A 15767-nucleotide genomic window follows, 5' to 3' on the forward strand; every position below is an offset into this window, starting at 1 on the left:
GGGAGCAAGCTGAGCATGCCAATTCTGCCCTGGGGGTGTGGGAGGCCACCTGGTCTTCATTAATACAGGACCACTGCCCCACTGGTGCAAACCCAGCTACAACCACATCCCCCTTCAAGTCTAGTTTAAAGCTCTATGAATGAGCCCTGTGAACTCAGAAAACACTTGTCTTTACTAAAAATAAAATCTAGAAATCTTACTTCAGAGGGAAAAAAAGCTTTGCTGTTTTTTCTACAGTATATTTGTTGTGTTTTCAGTGGGGTTCTTTTTACAAAATATTTTCAGTTAAAAAAAGGTTGAGAGAGTTCTCTTTACTTCCATTTGTCTCATTATAAATAATAGTAAACATTTGCTTAGCTTCAAAATACCATTTGGAAGAGCAGATCTTTCCTCACTACCTACATAATGTACTTAGTCTCTTTAACTTACACAGCTAGATTGAGAACCTGTTCTGAGTGCCCTTATGAATACTTTTTCTACTTCTCCTTTTCTTATGTTCCCTGCACGTAACCATCATATTTCTTGACCCACAATGTCTGTGAAGATACAGCTTCAATGCAGAAATAGATCTCCCCCTTGTGCAGGCATGAGAAGTAAGACAGAACCACAGGCATCAAGCTGAAGCCTGAAGAAGTTCAATTTGTTTCTCAACAACTTTTAAGTAGCTTGTGGTGGTGAGAGAAGGCCTAGCTCTCCCTCCCCCACAAAGAAAGAAACCACAGCTAGCTCAGTCAGAGAAGCAAAGGGTAAAAGCTATATTTACAAGCAAGATGAAATGCAGGTTATATATATACACAATATACAATATTTACAATATATACAGAAATACACAGCAAAGAAAGTAATACAGAACAAAACTCCCTCCTCTGGACAGAGGAGGGTTCCACCCTGTACCCCCTCTCTCCTACCTCCCTTTTTTCCCAAAAAGGGCTAGAGAGAGAGAAAAGGTAATTAATAAGGATGAAATTTTGTTAGGCCTCAAAGCGCATGCAGGGATTAGTTTTCTTATCTCAAGGTTCACTCCGGCTAGTTGCTCAGAAGCAGACAGGCTGGAAAGGCAGAACAGACTGGAACAGAGACAGACTCAAACTGAACTAAAAGTTGCATTTCACCTATCTACCAATGAAATTTGTTTAGACCTAGCTTTGTTTTCAAAATATTCAGCCAGTGTTCCAGCACTGTCCCTTTCTTAAAGGCACAGCCTAAAACGGTCACATAGCTGATACAAGTCCACTAGTGAAGGCAATAGCAGCATAAAATGTTTTCACTTTGTATCATTCAAGGATTTGAACTGACATGGCAGAAGCTAGGATTCAAGTTTTAGATTTAACATTTATTCTCTTTAATTTAAGGTGAATTCCTATTTACCATTCAGTTCAGAGCTTTGTGATGGGCAGCTTCTGTTGGTGATTGCTTTTTCACTTTGCTTTCCTGTTTTCTTTTTCTTTTCTTTTTTGAAAACTCAATAAAGGCCTACATAAATTTTATTCTAGAGCACGTCGTAAGATCCTCAGTACATGAAAGGACCAAAAAGGCATAAGGTTCTGTCCTAATTCTTCTAAAGTAGTGAGCCAATGTGTTACAATTCCATTATGTTCTTCAACAGTGAACCCTTTGTGGAGGAAATATGAAAGTTCATTATTGTAAGTTAAGTAATTTAATCTGTTTATATTTACAGATGAGCCTCTTCATCCCTCTTCATCAAGCAATGAGACCATGCCCAGATATTGCAAAAATGATGAAGGAGATATTTTTCTGACAGCTGAGTCCTGGAAGCCCAACGTCTGCACTAGCTGTATTTGCATGGATGGTGTGATTAGATGCTACTCTGAGTCTTGCCCACCAGTATCCTGTGAAAGACCTGTTTTGAGAAAGGGACAATGTTGTCCTTACTGTATTGGTAAGCAAATAAAAATAGTGGATAAACTACTGTTCCCTTCTTGGGAATAAGAAAAGTTTTATATGCAAATTAAAAGGTTTTCCCTGTTTCAGGGAGATGCAACTTGTACCTTCAGTTGAACTGGAGAGTGAAATCTGCATAGGCAGGTTTTTGATGGTCTCTTCTCCCAGGCAACCAGCACCAGAACAAGAGGACACAGTCTCAAGCTGCACCAGGGGAGGTTTAGGCTGGATGTTAGGAAGAAATTCTAAACAGAGAGAGTGATTGACTGCCTGGGGAGGTGGTGGAGTCACCGTCATTGGAGGTGTTTAGGAGGAGACTTGATAGGGTGCTTGGTTGCATGGTTTAGTTGATTAGGTGGGTTGGATAATAGGTTGGACGCGATGATCTTGGTCTCTTCCAACCTGGTTTATTCTATTCTATTTGTGTTTTTGAGGTAAAAGTGCTCAATACTAAAATCTATAGAAATTTGAGGGCCATGCACTGGTTTTGAATTTGGAGTTCAAGTAAGTGATAGATGCTGTCAATTAAAAATGCCTAGAAATTTTCATGAAATTACAGATTTTAGTATTGCTGATCGCTTTCCCATTGTATATTGGAGTATGTTTTTTATAGATGACTTCTCTGTGAGTTCACAGTAAGGTTGTAGAATGGAAGCTGCTGATAGAGAATTGTCTAATGAACTTGTAGCATTCTTGGAAAGCATTCAGAGCCTACTAAATGAATTCAATATAAAGCAATATTCAAAAAAATTTACAGGCTTTAAGTAATGTTAATTCAATATGTGAATTGTGTTGCCCATCTTTCTTCATCAGAAAGATGTCAGAAAATTTATGAAGTCCTTTCAGATAAGTACCATTGATGTAGCTTTCAAAATCTTTAATCCATTGCAAATAAAATACCTTTAATAATAGATACTAGTTTTAAAGGATATGCAAGGAATTCCGTCAAAAAATGCTTGGGAAAAAACCCTACTTGGATTACTGATGAGGACACTGTTGTCCTGTATTACTACCATTTCTCACATGATTTGCATACAAAATGGGGAGATTTTAAACTTGCTTTGACAACTGCTCTTCTGCTCTTGAACGTGTCTAGAGAAGGGCAATGATCATGTGGCTCAGTTGGTAGCGCATAAGACCCTTAATGGGAAGGTCGTGAGTTCAAGCCTGCAGTGGGCAGTAGTGTCCTCCCTACTCTAGTCATGAGGTCTGTGCTGACAGGTTGGACTCCATGATCTTTGAGGTCTCTTCCAACCTTAGTGATACTGAAAGATACTGAAAATGAGGCTAGTGAGAAGCCTTGAGCACAAGCCCTAAGAGGAGAGGCTGAGGGAACTGGGATTGTTTAGCCTGGAGAAGAGGAGTTTCAGAGGAGACCTTATTGCTGTCTACAACTACCTGAAGGGTGGTTGTAGCCAGGAGGGGGTTGGTCTCTTCTCCCAGGCACAGGGAGGAGGACACAGTCTCAAGCTGCACCAGGGGAGGTTTAGGCTCAAGGTGAGGAGAAAGTTCGTCACAGAGAGTCGTTAGCCATTGGAATGGGCTGCCCAGGGAGGTGCTGGAGTCACCATCCCTGGAGGTGTTCAAAAAGGGATTGGACGTGGCACTTGGTGCCATGGTTTAGTAGTCATGAGGTGTTGGGTAACGGGTTGGACTTGATGATCTTTGAGGTCTTTTCCAACCTTATTGATTCTATGATTCTTCCAGTGATTGGTTTGTAGCCATAAAGATCATTTTAATCCAAAATATATTTAAATTTAAGAGAATACAGAGTCTATACAAGGTTGGGCAAACAAACCGGTAGTCAGAACATGAATCAGTACTGTTCTGAAGAATTGTTTAGGTAGAGGAAGGGATGCATCACAAGGACTAGCAACATGAGCTACAAAAATCTTTAGAACTTTGTGTCTACACCTTGTATGTCAGGTTTCCAGCTATATGCACACACAGCATGTAGGTACAACTTTAATTTACTTTGAATCCCATATAGTTGTGCAATATTACAAATACTTAAATGTGTGAGCTGTAAAAACTTAATTGGCTTTTTAGTAGCAACTGCTTGCTCAGAAGTAGAAAATACAGAAGCTAGTTTTTTAATTAGTGCTTATACATGAAGACTTTCTATGATTATATGTTTCATTAATCCAAGCTGTACTATGTTGTCAGTATGTTTTGTAGTCTAAATAACTGAAATTCATGGAAACTTACTTTTATTAATGGCGTCTATGAACTATATACTTGTAAGAGGAGTAAGGTCATGCACTTAGTTTTTGTCTTCCTGGTTCTTACTGTTTTCGTTTCTTGAGAACCATGAGACACATCTTCAGAAACACGTTCTTCCTTACTATTTTCATAGTTGATAAAGCGTTTAGTAGGCAAACTCTGGAAACAAGCCCTCCTCATTTATTGGAATTTCAAAAATTACATAATTTTAGCACTATATTTAATTATTCTTCTTTCTGGATCCAGATCTGGTTTATGGTTTAACAAATTCAACCTAGGTTCATACTCAAAATTTGACTGCCTTGGATGTTTGTTGTTTGTCTGAATTCTCAAATTCATTTTATGTATTTATTATTATTTTTTTGTGCAAAGTAAGATTAAATTTGAAAAATTCTTTTTTCTACTCTAGAACAGATAAAGGAATATATTTTTTAACAGAGAGAAGGTTAGTTTTCTGCAGAAGGCAGAGCAACAACTGATTGTTTACCAGATTAAATTGATTTACTGGTGCAGCTAGAGGAAATTTGTGAGAAGACAGGTAGAGATAGACACAGTATTCTGAATTGCTTTTTTGTAGTTTAGTTTCTTACTGCAAGTCTCTCATTTCCACTGTCCTTTAGCACTTGTTGCTGTTGCAGCCTTCATCTTCATCCTGTAGTTATACTTGCATAGAGATGGACACTAAAATGGGAGATACACAACCAGATAATACTTTTGTAGGAGTTAAAAGTTTTCCCTTGAGGTTCAAAATCACTGCTAATGTGATTTTACTCTTGTTCATTCTTCTAGAAAAAAAAAATTACTATATGAATTTGTGATGTCATCTTTATAAACTGCAACAGCCTGAGCACAGAGTACTCAACTTTAGATCTGCATAGGTAACGAGCACTAGAGGACGAGGACTGCTCAAGCTGTGTTCCTTGCCCTCTCCCAAGCTATACCTCCTTTCTGGCCAACACAGGGTTATCTGGCTCTATATGCCAACATGCACAGCATCTATGAAAGAAGTTAACACAATTTCTGCAGCTTGCAGCCACCTTTTCCTCCCACTCTTCCTTTACCATGCCCACATCATATTCACCTACAAAATCTTCTCCTTGGAGAGGCTGGTACCCACACTTACAACTCTGAGATGGTCATACCAGGGAATTCTGGAACATTTGCACTTCTCAGATATTTCCATTAGTATTTTCACAATAGGACTTATTGCTGGTCTCCAGCAGATCTGTCCAGATCTGTTAACACTGGTCTGCTGACTCCTAACCTTGTTGTTCTGGATGATGCCACTCTGTTATGTTGTCAACTAATTAAAATTTGTATTGATGGCCATATTATTCAATAAGGCTTTTTATTTATATTTGGGAAGTACTTCTGACATATTTTTATATATAATCTGTGTGAATCTTAAACTAATATTTCTCTGGCAGTTTAAGATGTTATTTAGTGACTTCATTTTTGTTAACTCGTGCATATGCTTACTCTGCAAACTCATGCCATCAGCAGGTTTTGTCATAATAACTTCTGTGGGAAAAAAGGTAGCAAGAAGCTAAGATGAAAATGAGGTGCACTTAGCTTTTGGAGGTTCTGCTGTGTAGTTTTACTTTGATTATCTATAAAGTGCTATAGCAGCAAAAAACATGCTAGGCTAAGCAATTCATGACTGTCTTCTCAGAGAAATAGAAGGTACACTGCAATCACCTAAAAGGCTTGCATAGGATACAGCATTAAAAGAAGATGTACTGAATGCTTAGGCAAAAAGTTTAACACTGATTCTCAGTGTTTTCCTAAGACCTACTTGTTTCATCAAGTCTGAGTCCTTGTTACATGATATGTCAAAATCTGTCTGAGAGCTTATTCAGTTTTACAGCTCTCAATCTTTAGGAAAGCGTTCTTGTTTCCGAGGGTTAAGATCACACCAACTTCCAATGTATATAATACTAACCATGAAAAAATGTACTGAATTTGGTTATTGCCCTTTTCCTGTGATTTTTCCGTTGATACAGGGAATGATCAGATCTCCTTTCAATCTGTTTTATCATAATACTCTAACCACCTTAGTTATGTCACCTAAGAGTTGCTTTATTCTTTTTGGCATTCTACCTAATCTTTTTTTTTCAGGTACTCCAAACTGAGTTCATCTTTCTTGATCATTGGAAATCAGAAATGTAATTTTTTCTTTGTTAAATAGCATTTACTGGGAAGTGAGGAGGAGGAGGAGGAATAGTTGGCAATCTCAAACAGTCAAGAATTTTAAAAAATTGAGGTTTTCTTAATTTTTACAGAACTTTTTGTATGATCATTTCATGTTCCAATTATCTGTGCTATGTCTTTTTCATGAAGAAAATAAGAAGCAGCCCATGCTAATTTTGTACTTCACAAAGAAGCAGATATGACACTTTATTAACAAAGATTTTTCTGGAAGATGTAGACAGGTTCTTCTAACTGTAGCTGTAATTTCTTTGTAGCTATTGTTTTCCTTCTGTTTGGGTAATTGACAATTACTGTGTTCATGCTATTTTGTTTTCCTTCAACAGAAGATACAGTTCCAAAGAAAGTGGTCTGCCACTTCAATGGAAAAACATACGCAGATGAGGAGCGCTGGGACATTGACAGCTGCACACACTGCTACTGCCTGCAAGGTCAGACTCTCTGCTCCACTGTCAGCTGCCCACCCCTCCCTTGTGCTGAACCCATCAACGTGGAGGGAAGCTGCTGTCCCATGTGTCCAGGTAATGTGATGTGACAACCTAGATGACTATAATGCTGCTTTTCCAGGACTGATAACAAGTAGAGGGTTTATATTTGAGTTTTGAATCTCAGTCCATGTTTGAAGAGTATCAAGAAGATAACAGATGTTTAGACTTCAGGAAAATGAGCACTTTTAACACATGAGCATATTCTGCAAATACATAGTTTGGACTTTACTTATTGTGAGAACTGTGAACTCAAAAGTCAGTTGCTTACCCTTGGTCTGTCCCTTCACAAGGTTATGGAAACACATTAACTTAAAAATAATATGACATTTTCCTAGCTATAGACATGAGACATAAGAATTGCAACCAGTTTTTAATGCTAGTCCTGCTATACTACTGCAGGAGTTTGCTCATCTTGTTCAGTCAGTTGGTGACTACTTCCAACAGGACAACCAGGGAAATGCAGCAGTAGCCCTGCTTGCAGTTCTGTGTTAAGGATTTAAAAAATAAAAAAAAGGCAAAGAAACCAGCAGTGACAGCTCACATATCATCTGGGAAGAAGTAGTCTTCCCTTGGTAATTTTTGTTGTTTAATATCACAAAGGAATGAGACTGTAGTAAATTCCGTATTCTGAAATGATATTTTCAAAAGCCAATTTGTCCGTATGGACACATGTCATCCCATTCACCTGAGAGTAATAATAATGGCAGCAGGCATCTACCCCATATGAACCAGGTTTTGAAACAAAATTTCAGGACAGTAATTGTGAAAATTCTAAATAAATGAAAGGATTCATATGAAAAAGCAGTGCAGATAACCAAGTATATTTCCTGAATTAGAGCAACTCTGGGAAGTTAAGCAGCCTGTACTTTGTGAAACACATTTATCTCATTTCACAGAGATGTATGTTCCTGAACCTACTAATATCCCCATTGAGAAGACAAATCATCGAGGAGACATTGAGCTAGAAGTACCAAACTGGCCAACACCCAGTGAAAATGACATTATCCATATTCACAGAGGTAAGATCTGATACAAAATGGGCTACCTTAGATATGTGTTCACTCCCCAGATTTTAATGTATGTACATGTCCTATTTGGGCACCATCTTCTGAGAATATTCTTCTGTGCAGAACTCTTGCGTGGATTTTGCTTTGAGTACAGATGAATCAGTCTATGAAATTATATTTATTCAATTTGGTCTTATTATCATTCATCTCAGCATGGAAGAAACATCTGTGTTAGTTTAGTATACAGTTCTGTAAAGTTAAGAACGTGATAAAATAATGAATGAGAAGTGATTCTGCAGCATCTTCTGACAGCAGACTAGAAAGTGGGCTGTTGTCAGGCCACTGGAATTGCTAGACCTTTATTTGATCCACTTGCATTCTTATATTGATAAACAAAACCAGGAAAATATGTATCACAACTTAAGATACAACATAGACAAATGTCAGAGTTAAACACATCTGGTGACACAAAGCTAATAAAGTCCTCTAAGGATATAAATCCCTCTTGTTTAAAACTCTGCTGAAGTCTTTATTCCAGGATAGGGGAAAAGCTCTATGTGGCACAGCAGTTGTTAATATCTTCTAAGTGAAAGACTACCTAAACTTGTGTTTTTATTATTTCAAAGTATAAGGACAATTTCATACAATACTGTTTGGAGGAAGATTACGTGAAATGTAACTGCTTTACAAAACACAAGCATACATTTTTATCACAGTATCACCAAGGTTGGAAGAGACCTCAAAGACCATCAAGTCCAACCTGTCACCGCAGACCTCATGACTAGACCATGGCACCAAGTGCCACGTCCAATCCCCTCTTGAACACCTCCAGGGATGGTGACTCCACCACCTCCATGAGCAGCCCATTCCAATGGCGAACGACTCCCTCAGTGAAGAACTTTCTCCTCACCTCGAGCCTAAACTTCCCCTGAATTAGAGCATTTTTATTTCTCACAGGCATTAGTAGCTGGCTGCAACTATCCTGTCTGTGGGTTATAAACACACTGCAAATTGTGTGGGAATGTTGTATATATCATTGAAAATCACCATTCTCTGCAATTGCATGCAAAACTTGCTGCTGTCTGGTACAGTGCGAGCAGTTTGTTTTCACAGACTGAGTGGTGCAAGAGTTGTAATATGTTCTCAACAAATGAGAGAGTGAACACATCATAATTATCTTCCTACTCGGGGAAAAAAAGGGTGGGGGGGGAAAGATTTTCATCCTAAGACTTCCAGATTTGCCTCAGCATACATACATTTCTTTACAAGTGGGAATTTGATTGTGGTCAGGTGAGATGATGTGAATGCAGCTGAGCTAAGAGGTTATCGTCAGACTTGCTTGTTATTGTGCTTTAGATTTCATCTGATTTCCTCTCTTTTTGATGGCCTTTTCACAACTAATATAGTCACTGTATTAGATACTAGCTAATTCTAATTTATATAAATAAGATGACATTTCAGGAGAGAAAGTCAAAATTCATACAAGTGACAAGATCCACAACTGAGACTTTCATAATTACATTTTTCTTTATGGTGAAGGCCCATGTATAATTACAAACAAATGCTCACATTTGCCTTGCAGACATGAATCATCTCCAGGGAGAATACAGAAGTGGCAGTGGACCACACCCCAGTGAAGATGCGTCAGTCAGCTCTGTTGCCTTGGTGACAATTCCAATCATGATAGCGCTGTTACTGATCATCATTCTTCTGCTCATCAATCAGAAAAAGCAGTGGATTCCAGTGTCCTGCTACAAAGCTCCAACAAAGGTGCCACGTTTATGTCTTATTTCTAGGCCTTAACTTTTTAGAAAATATATTAACTAGACTATTGTGTAGTATGCAACTGAGTTCACATCATATGAACTCCAATTACTTTCTCCCTGTATCTTAAACCATTTTCTGCCAGTCAGTCTGTTGGTATATATTTAGTTTCCTTAATGATTTTATATCAGATTAAAACATTTCTTGCTCCATATATTAATGAGTTGTCATTAGATACCAATCTCAGAAAAAAAATAAACCTAAAAGTCCAACTCTGTACATGTGTAGGCAAATACAGGCAGTTATCTGCAGTCAAACTTTTAAAAGAATATTTTTCTTAACTTTTATCCCCTTTAAAAGTCTTGTTGAACATCATGTACTGTATGTGCTAATAGCATTTATTGCATTTTCTGATAAGTGCATCATATGGTTCTGGGATTGCTATTTTAAAAGAGATCTCATGAAAAATCTACCAATTAAGCACTCTGAGACTACCCAAAAAATGGAAGAGGCAGATAACTTGGAAACAAACAGCGAAAAGGGCATTATTTTGTTAGGATTCGTAGTTCCATCGGCAGACTAAGCCTTTACTCCATATTCAAATGCCATTTATATCAGTTCCCCAATAGCCCCCCAAGCACTTCAAGTGGTGAAACATCATTTTTTTCAGTGTCATAAAAAAGCATCTGGTTTCTTCAACCAAATGTCACTTGTTAGTTTCTCCTGTTCTTTGCTGGGTGACAGGTAGCTCCTAGCAATACGTTTTGGCAGGCTATTCTTTCTGTTCACAATAGTCCAGCTATTTAATAAAGAACAAATCAACAACTGTAGTTTAATCATATCAATACCGAAGGAAAGATGACAGAAAAGATGTTTAAAATTACAGAAGGACTGCTCATGCTTAGCCCTGATTCCATGAATATCAGTGAACCCGAGATCTTCTTTGTGAATCCAGTCTAGAGACTCTGGAACAGCCAGATGTAAAACATTTTAAAATCATGGTTTGTAGTTAATAGCTGGGTGAAAAAATAACCAACACTTTGTGTGATGCATCTATGAATGTAGATTTTTTTGTAATAAAAACCTCTTCTGATTTTCTGATTTTTGTTGGAAAAAGAAGCTACATAAGTGGAAAGCAGAATTTTTAAGAGTTGTAGTCCACTTGTATGCTTATAGTTTGAGCATGCATGTACAGTATCACTAACTTTGTATGTATCCATAGGGTATGCTTACTGCCTGTCCTCCTTCATGCTTAGCCCATAAATATTTGAAGTAGTATGCACCCAATGTTGTTTCACCACCTTCTCAGCTGCAGAATTTTTAGGTTGAAGGATGCTCAGAGGAATAGCAGGACTGGAAAGAAGTTTACATAGCCTAGCGCTTTCTTTGAGCAGTGTTTTATGTGCATTCAAACATGTAGATCATTATATACTCAAAACATCACTCATTCACATTTGTGTAAAATGAAATTGCCTATTTCACACTTAAAAGCAGGGACAACTCTACCGAGTGCCACATCAACACTGGCACCTCCACAATAACAGCTTTGCAAGGATGTAGGGTCTTGCAAATAAAAAGTGGATGAATTCCTAATTGTGGAAGTAATACATAGTATCATAGAATCATTTAGGTTGGAAAAGACCTTTGAGATCATCAACTGTTAACCTAGTACTGTTGAGTCCACCACTAGACACCTCAGAAGGGAATACAGAAGGACACCATAGGACACCCCATGCCAGGATTAACTATAAAAGCAGAAATCTCTCCCATCCTCTTAGTGGATTTGCAATCAGGAACAAAACATTGTTGAAAATTATCAACAAGAAAAATAGGCTGTTGAAGTCCTGGAAACAAACTGCTGCACATCAGGGCAACAAAGTTAAGCCCTTGTGTAGTGCTAGACTACTGGAATATGAGAATACCAGAGCTTCATTCAGAAGATGTAAAATGGCGATTCATAAGAGAGTGTTTGTCTGGTTTTGGCCTGGCATAAGCCTTTACCAAACTGAAGAGAATTCCAGACTCCTTCATTGCTGATTTGATTTTGCATTGTGCTTAAGGATTTGAACCACAAAGACTTTTTTTTTTTTAAACTGATTCAATATTCCCTTTCTGTTTTAACAGCCTTCTTGCTTAAACAATCAGCTGGTGTATGTGGACTGCAAGAAAGGTACCATGGTCCAGGTGGACAGTTCTCAGAGGATGCTAAGAATTGCGGACCCAGATTCAAGATACAGTGGATTTTACAGCATGCAGAAACAGAACAACCTACAGGCAGATAATTTCTATCAAACAGTTTGAAGAATTGCACCCTTACCAAGGATTTAAGAGAGAGAGAGAGAGAGAGAGAGAGAGAGACTAAGTCTGCTATTAAAGTAAAACTAGAATTGTGCACTTGCTTAGTGGATTGTATTGGATTTGTGACTACATGTACAGCTCTAAGACCTTACTGGGATGAGCTCTGACTCCTGCAATGTGCCAGAAAAAGCATTCCCACTTTTCCTTGAGATAACTGACCAAGTGTTTTCTTAGAACCAAAGTTTTAAAACTTGTTAAGATGTATTTGCTTGTAACATAGCTATAGAGGTTTTTTGGGAGGGGGAATCAGGGGCTAGGGGTAGGCAATGAGGTAAAAGGAACCTTCCAATCAGAAAAGCTGGTCAGCCTTGGCTGGGGAAGAAATAAATAAAGAATAATGCCGAGCAGCAGGATACTGGGTTTTCTTGTTGCTCTGAAATTGCATCTGTGGCAGCAAAGTCTAACCCCAGGTGAAAAAAAAAAAAAAAAAAAAAAACTTAAAAAGTCTGATGTTTTTTTCAGCTGTTGCTACAGTAATATACTCCTAGAACAGAGTATGTCACATCACAGGTGTGGTGTAGCTGCAAGTATTTTTCTATATCATGAGAAGCTGCAGTAGTTAATGAAATAGCAAGAAAAAGGTTGTAGCAGAAAATAAAGGGTGGGTTTATTAAGGATGTGTAAAATTATACCTTGTGCTGCTTTTTGATTTTATTTTTGTTTTCTTCAAAGCTGATTGGCTAGATTAGCCAGACTTTGGCAGAGTTAGCAAAAGACTGAGGCCTAAGTAATTCCTGATATGAGCACTGGATCTTTTGACAGCAGTACTGAAGGAAGGAAAAGTCAAGAAAACACCATGCAGTTCCAGGGGCTTTTGTTTGTTCGTTTTGTCTGTTGTGGTTTTGTTTTGTTATTTTATATCAGTCTCTGGTTGTTCATACAGGAGAAGGAAAAACATTTTTGTTGGACAAAGCTCTTGCTTACAAGAGAGTAAAACAAATACTGTTTTAAGGTTGGTTTTATTTCTGTTGATGTTCTTATTTACTGGTATGCAGATTTAGAAATTACTTCCATGCTAGGAAGCTGCTTAATTTTAATTGTATATTACTCAAGCACCTTTTTTGAAGCTCAGAAAAAAAAATAAAAGGAGATCATGCTTCTTTAAACTTTAGCATTATAGGAATATTTATGTAAATATAATTATGCTAAAAACAACAAAAAGTATTTGTATGTTTGTGTACATATATGTATATACAAATGCATGTAGATACACTTATGTATATCTGCATGCAAGTGTATATACATTATACATATATACTGTATATATGAAATACTATGTATACAGTATATATTTTTTTCTATTTTTTTTTCTTGTTGAATGTATTTTTATCTGAGAGAGATTTTACCCAGAGCAGAAACAGATAAATAGGCATTCCATATCAATGCTTAATCATTTGTGAGTTTAGGAAAAAGAAAAGAGCATCTCATTCTACCTACAGTTTGATTTGATCTGATTCGATTTCATTTGATTTGAAAGTGTTTGTGTGTGTGTGTGTGTGTGTGTGTGCACTCTTGTGTTTGCGTGTGTACAGTATGTGCACGATTATAGCAGTAAGCGTTGCTCTTGCTACTTGCTACATTTCAGGGTGTTTCTTATTTTTCTTTTCCTGCTTAGCCTTAAAAAGGCTTTTTAATGAATGCATTGGCTAGAGACACTGATGACAATATACATGCAGCACTAATCAGCTCCACAGAATAACATCAGCTCCTGGATTTTCTTTTTTTGTCTTTTTTTTTGTCTTTTTTTTCTTCTTTTTTTTTTTCCTTTTTGGTTTTTTTTTTTTCTCCAAACAATTGTTTGAAACAACTACTGGAATATTGTCCACATTAAGCTGGAAGTTTGTTGTAGCTTGCCTCATTTATAACTCTGACTGTATAATACAATGTTAACTTTCCAAACAGGTCTTGGCACTTTTATACTAATTACCCATTTGTGCATTGCCTTTTTTCCTTTTACAAATGCTTGTCATAAGAGACACAGATACCCAGTATGCTTAATGTGAAAAGAAAATGTATTTTTTGTAAAGGAACTCTCAAGTATTGTTGTAAATACTTGGTCAGAGGTTGCTGAACTTTAAAACTGAAAAAAAAAAAAAACTAATTTATTATTATAATGACCTAATTTATTAATCTGAAGATTAACCATTTTTTTGTTGTTGTTTTAGAATATCAAAAAGGTGTTCTAGCTGTTTGCATCACAGAAAAAAAAAAAAAAAAAAGGTGTATCATTAAGGGTCAACATTTTTTCTGCTTATATAACTACAGTTTTCAACCACCAATAAGAAAAAATGTAGTCTCCCCTGTGTTTTATATTAAACCTGATATTGAAACAGAGATGTTTCTGTCCAGTTACTACAAAGATTTTGTCAAGACAAAACATCCGGTCGTTGCATAAGAGTAAGCGGTCTTTAACCAGAATTTGTAAATGCTTGCTTTTGTTTTACAATCAAGGCCATATTCTGAGAAATACTAGCAGGATATAGGACATGGTGTAAAATGTTTTTTATTATTATTATTTTATTATTATTATTATTATTTTAAAGATATGATTTATCCTATGTGCTGTATCCATTACACTCTTTTTACTTTGGTTCCTGTTGTGCTCTTGTAAGAGAAACGCAGATATAATTTTCTGAAAAATAGATGCATATGTGGCACTCGGAGTGCGCTGCGGTTCAGCAGATTGCTTGTTTACTTTTTTAACTGTAAGGCGGTTTCTTGTAATTTGGCTCTTGGCAGCACAATAAAACAAAAAAATTTAAACCTACTGATGCCTATCTTCTTAAATGGTCATGTTTACTGCTTCCATAGGCTGGTCCTTGGTACATTAGGTTATATATATATATATATATATATATATAAAATGAGGGGTTTTTTGCCCTGGGAGTAGGAATGTGGACTGTTTTTATATGAAAACCTTAGGTCAGAACGGTTCGGAACATACTGTGGGTAAGGAATAGTTTGCAGCTAAAGAAGGTTCTGGGTTTTACAGTGAAGAATTTTCACATTAGAGAAATCTGTGAAATTGCATGTAGTGTCAGCATTCAGTAAAGATCAATCTCTCAAACACAAGGTTGGGCCTTTGCCCTGTCATTGAGTCCAAGTAGTTTAGTCATACCTGTCAGAAAGCTATAATCAGTCACATGAGACTCTTAATATGAGGTCCTATAGAAAGTGTGGAATGAGAATTTGCATGTAGAATAGAATAAACCAGGTTGGAAGAGACCTTCAAGATCATCACGTCCAACCTATCACCCAACACCACCTGATCAACTAAACCATGCAACCAAGCACCCTATCCTCCTGAACACCTCCAATGATGGTAACTCCACCACCTCCCCGGGCAGCCCATTCCATGGGCAGTCCATTCACGGACTTCCTGAGCCACAGATCGTTGATTTTCTTATGTGCCTATAATTTATTCTTTTTCTACTATTGCTTTGTAAGTTAAGTGGCTTCATGTAAAGCTCTGGTATGTAACCTCTTGAGGCAAGGAGTTTTTCAGTTTAACTACTTACCTGTGGGAAAACTGCCTCGTTTTCTTCCTTTGAACCTATCCCTTGATGGTTTCATTTGCTATCCCCGACTTTCTGTACTCAAAGCAGCAGTGGATCAGTATCTATATGCCAGCCATTAATTTGCAGAAAAAAAATCTTGCTATGGACTTGGGGGTATCAGAAGTATACAATGGCTCAAGGAAAGTACCAGATCTTACATGCAATAGCTTATGATGGGCTTTTTACAAAGGGCACAATGTAATGCTAGCAGGGGATGGGCACGGGAGTGACTGTGCTACTTAAGAACCAAGTATCTTCAA

At 37.3% G+C, this 15767-nt stretch overlaps 1 protein-coding gene across 3 annotated transcripts in view; it reads left to right on the forward strand.

Moving 5' to 3' along the window:
- CRIM1 (cysteine rich transmembrane BMP regulator 1) overlaps positions 1-14717 on the forward strand; it is a 185845-nt gene extending 171128 nt beyond the window's left edge. For all 3 annotated transcript variants that reach the window (XM_068156138.1, XM_068156141.1, XM_068156150.1), the window contains 5 exons: positions 1679-1900; positions 6660-6854; positions 7718-7840; positions 9411-9598; positions 11717-14717. In XM_068156138.1, the coding sequence (XP_068012239.1) occupies positions 1679-1900; positions 6660-6854; positions 7718-7840; positions 9411-9598; positions 11717-11893 (905 nt within the window). In that variant the 3' untranslated portion in view covers positions 11894-14717. The remainder of the gene's footprint in view (positions 1-1678; positions 1901-6659; positions 6855-7717; positions 7841-9410; positions 9599-11716) is intronic.
- Positions 14718-15767: the final 1050 nt, after the last annotated feature.

The sequence above is a fragment of the Melanerpes formicivorus genome, unplaced genomic scaffold (assembly GCF_026170545.1).
Source record: "Melanerpes formicivorus ecotype bairdi unplaced genomic scaffold, bMelFor1.0.p_v2 SCAF_2, whole genome shotgun sequence".
In the NCBI taxonomy this organism is placed as follows: domain Eukaryota; kingdom Metazoa; phylum Chordata; class Aves; order Piciformes; family Picidae; genus Melanerpes; species Melanerpes formicivorus.